Consider the following 3,152-nt stretch of genomic DNA (forward strand, 5'->3'; position numbering starts at 1 on the left):
TGTGTGTTGTATTAAAGACTCCTGCTTCTACTCAGCCCCGAAGGAGCCTCTTCTTGAGTTCACAGACAGTAGCATTAAGTATTCTATTAGCAGTGCAAACACTGCCTGAATCTGCTGCCTCATGTTCTGCCTCTGCAGTAGAAACCCAACATTTGATGGTTCAATTTCAAATCAGTGAAGGGAAGTCTTATTTCTTCTCTGATTTATGCAAAGAAATAAACTGGTAACTGAGGACCACTGGTTCTTTTATTGAAAAATATAGCAGTTATTGGCAAGAAAGGGGAGAGAGCATGTGAATATACAATAATTGCCACACAGAGAGGAGCAAAGTTATGACAGTGGTGATAGTATATAAATACACAGAAAAGGGGAAACTTCTCACCACAAACATCTCAGTCAGTCCTAGAAAAGTTTGCATATTGACTTTTGGACATATCAGGGTGTCACACGTTGTTCACAGAGCCAGGCCCGCTAAATTAACATGCTTACAGTGGTTTGCGACCACCCGTCACAAAAAGACAGTTTAACCACATCTGAAGAGTCTTGTGTAAACAATCTTTGAACTTTCTTAACTAGGTGGCTCATGCTGTCTGGCAGTGAACACCATGAAGTGATTCAACATCCTCCTCTTTAGTGCTGCCATTTGCATGTGCCAAATGGATTTCGAGTTAACAGGCATTGGCAATAAATATCAAAATGAACAAATAAAACAGGGCAGTACAACCTTGACGGGCCTCCATTTAATTAAATTCAGTGGCCACAGAAGTTTAGGAGGAAATACTTGATTACTTTTGGCACATTTGTCATTCCTACTTAAGGCTTATGGGACTAACGGATAATGCCCTTCCTGCCTGGGTAGTATACCTCACACAACCACCTGGGAGAGAGTCTGTGCCATTAAATACTTACAAGGCCTACAGGGTTAAAAAAAAAAAAAAAAAAAAAGGGTCTCGGATGCTTTCTGTTTCCAATAAGGAAAGACAACCTTGACAGGTTAGGCACTGGGCTGGGGAGTATCTCCTTGGTGGTTATGGATGACTCAGTCTAAAATCTATTCAACTCTCCTGTTAGAAAACAAAAAAGTTAGTGTTTGTCTTTTTGAACTTTTGTGTGTGTGTGTGTGTGTGTGTGTGTGTGTGTGTGTGTACGTGTGCATGTGCATGTGCATGTATGTATGTGTACGTGTCCATGTGTGTGATGTCTCAAGTTTCCCCAGACTCATGAGGTCCAGTTTCCAAACCATTCAACCTCAGCAATGGCCTTGCAGCAAGAAACACAACATCCGGCCTCGGCCAGATTGCTTAATGCACTTGTAGATCTGCAATTCTCAATTCTCACACGAGACAACCAATAAACGTGAACACTTGCTGTCTTGCTGACATCATAACTGTCTACTACCGCATTCAGCTTCATCCTGCAGTGTCTTGTTGGAAATGTACATTGAATAGGGATTTGAAATGTTCATGAGGGATTCTGCCTTGCACTGCTAAGCGTTCTGCAGATTAGCATGTAGGTCACATGACGACAGGAAGGAAGTGGCAAGAAACGAGAGAGTGTATCCACAGGCTGCACGACAAGCACACACATCGCGATTCAAGGTGTTCAAAAGAAACAGAACAGAATAGAGTGATCGATGTAAAATAAAACCGGCCATTAATTCCTCCTACCTAACAGTCAGCAGCAGGATGGAGGTAGGGAGCGGCCAGTCGCCGACTTAAATGCTCCAACTTTCACAAGGCGTTACACCCCACTGCCCTAAGATGATCACAGGAAAATCAGTCATAACTCTTGTCAGCTACCACGCCCTTCGGGAGTCAGCTCAGGGAGGGTGCTGGGTAAATTATGCCTCGCTCACGTCCCCTAGTCTGTGCCTCTGCACTGTGTTAGATAAACAGACGTGTGACCTCTGAACCGAGATACCATCCACTTTTCCTGGCCTTGGCCCAGGCACCAGACCTAAAGAGGCAGACAGGGATGCGGTGGATGTGAGTGAGGCTGTTTGTTCTATTCATCCACCACTGATTTACTACACAGACTGCCTCTCGTCCAGAACAATCCTGACAATCAGGCCCCCCTGAACAGACCAAACACTGCCCTCGGCTAGAGCACTGCTGATGAGGTGAAGAGAAACAGAACTGTTTGCAGGAGACATAGCAGTCGGTTGACGGCAGACTACAGATACAGATGGCAGGGTAAATGGAGTCCACCCACATTGGCATGGCGGGATGTACAGGGCCAGGGGTATATTCAAACTGTGGGTTTCCCCACATGCAATCTGCAGAGGATGTGGCCAGACACAGCCTCACGACATTGGTTTATGAAGAAAAGCCCTTGACGTCTCTTAAACATTGATGTAGCATTTACTCTCCTCATGGAGGTATCAGTGCAATCCAGGAAGAATTTTGGTTATAATCCAGTCGTGTTGCGTGCCTCATTTGGGTTGTCAGATGACGTGTTGAGGCAAGTGAGACAGATGGTCGTGCCATGTGACACTCTTGGGTGAGCGGGAGCTGTCGCTCTGATTCCTCTCCCGGAGTAAAGGAATCGGAAGGAGCCACGCATCGCGGATGGTACTCTGGATTTGATATACTAAGAAACTCCTCAAGGAAACAGTAGTTAAGTTATATTCGACACGTTGTCACTGAAGTTGTACCACAGGACACATGTCAAAAGGTCCGAGTCATAATCTCTGTGTCTTGTGTCTCTAAAAACACCCAGTCACTTTACGAAGCTTTACAGACGTATTTCGTCGTCCTCATCCTCTATGAATGATGAGAACTCTCCCTCCTCCACAGGTGGAGGTGGGCTGTAGCGGGTGGCGCCTGGTGCCTCCACCTCCACCTCCACCTCCAGCAGCTGGCTCGGTGGCTTCTCCTCTAGGGCTGCAGAGCCAGAGCTGGACATGGAGCAACTGTCTGTGTTCTGGAGGTCCTTGGGCTGAAGCTCGGGGGTGCAGGGAGCATCCATCTGGATGTCCTGGTCTACTGAGCTTGGTGGTCTGGGAGGGACCTGATCGTGATGGTTGTTTACGTCTTCGTGTACGTCTTCGGGCTCTTCTAGCTCGTATCGCTGTTGTGGCTGTTGTGGCAGCTGTGGCTGTTGATGTTCTGGCACTCCCGGATGAGTCTCTATTTGTGCCTCGATCACCTCGA

The 3,152-nt window shown here is 46.7% G+C and overlaps 1 protein-coding gene across 1 annotated transcript in view; it reads right to left on the reverse strand.

Moving 5' to 3' along the window:
• Positions 1 to 228: 228 nt before the first annotated feature.
• The window catches only part of cdc42ep4a (CDC42 effector protein (Rho GTPase binding) 4a), a gene marked incomplete in the record, with an annotated part of 16,167 nt that continues 13,243 nt past the window's right edge, over positions 229 to 3,152 (reverse strand). The window contains 1 exon segment of the mRNA XM_062531933.1: positions 229 to 3,152. Coding sequence (XP_062387917.1) covers positions 2,734 to 3,152 — 419 coding nt within the window.

This window comes from Sardina pilchardus, chromosome 3 (assembly GCF_963854185.1).
Source record: "Sardina pilchardus chromosome 3, fSarPil1.1, whole genome shotgun sequence".
In the NCBI taxonomy this organism is placed as follows: Eukaryota; Metazoa; Chordata; class Actinopteri; order Clupeiformes; family Clupeidae; genus Sardina; species Sardina pilchardus.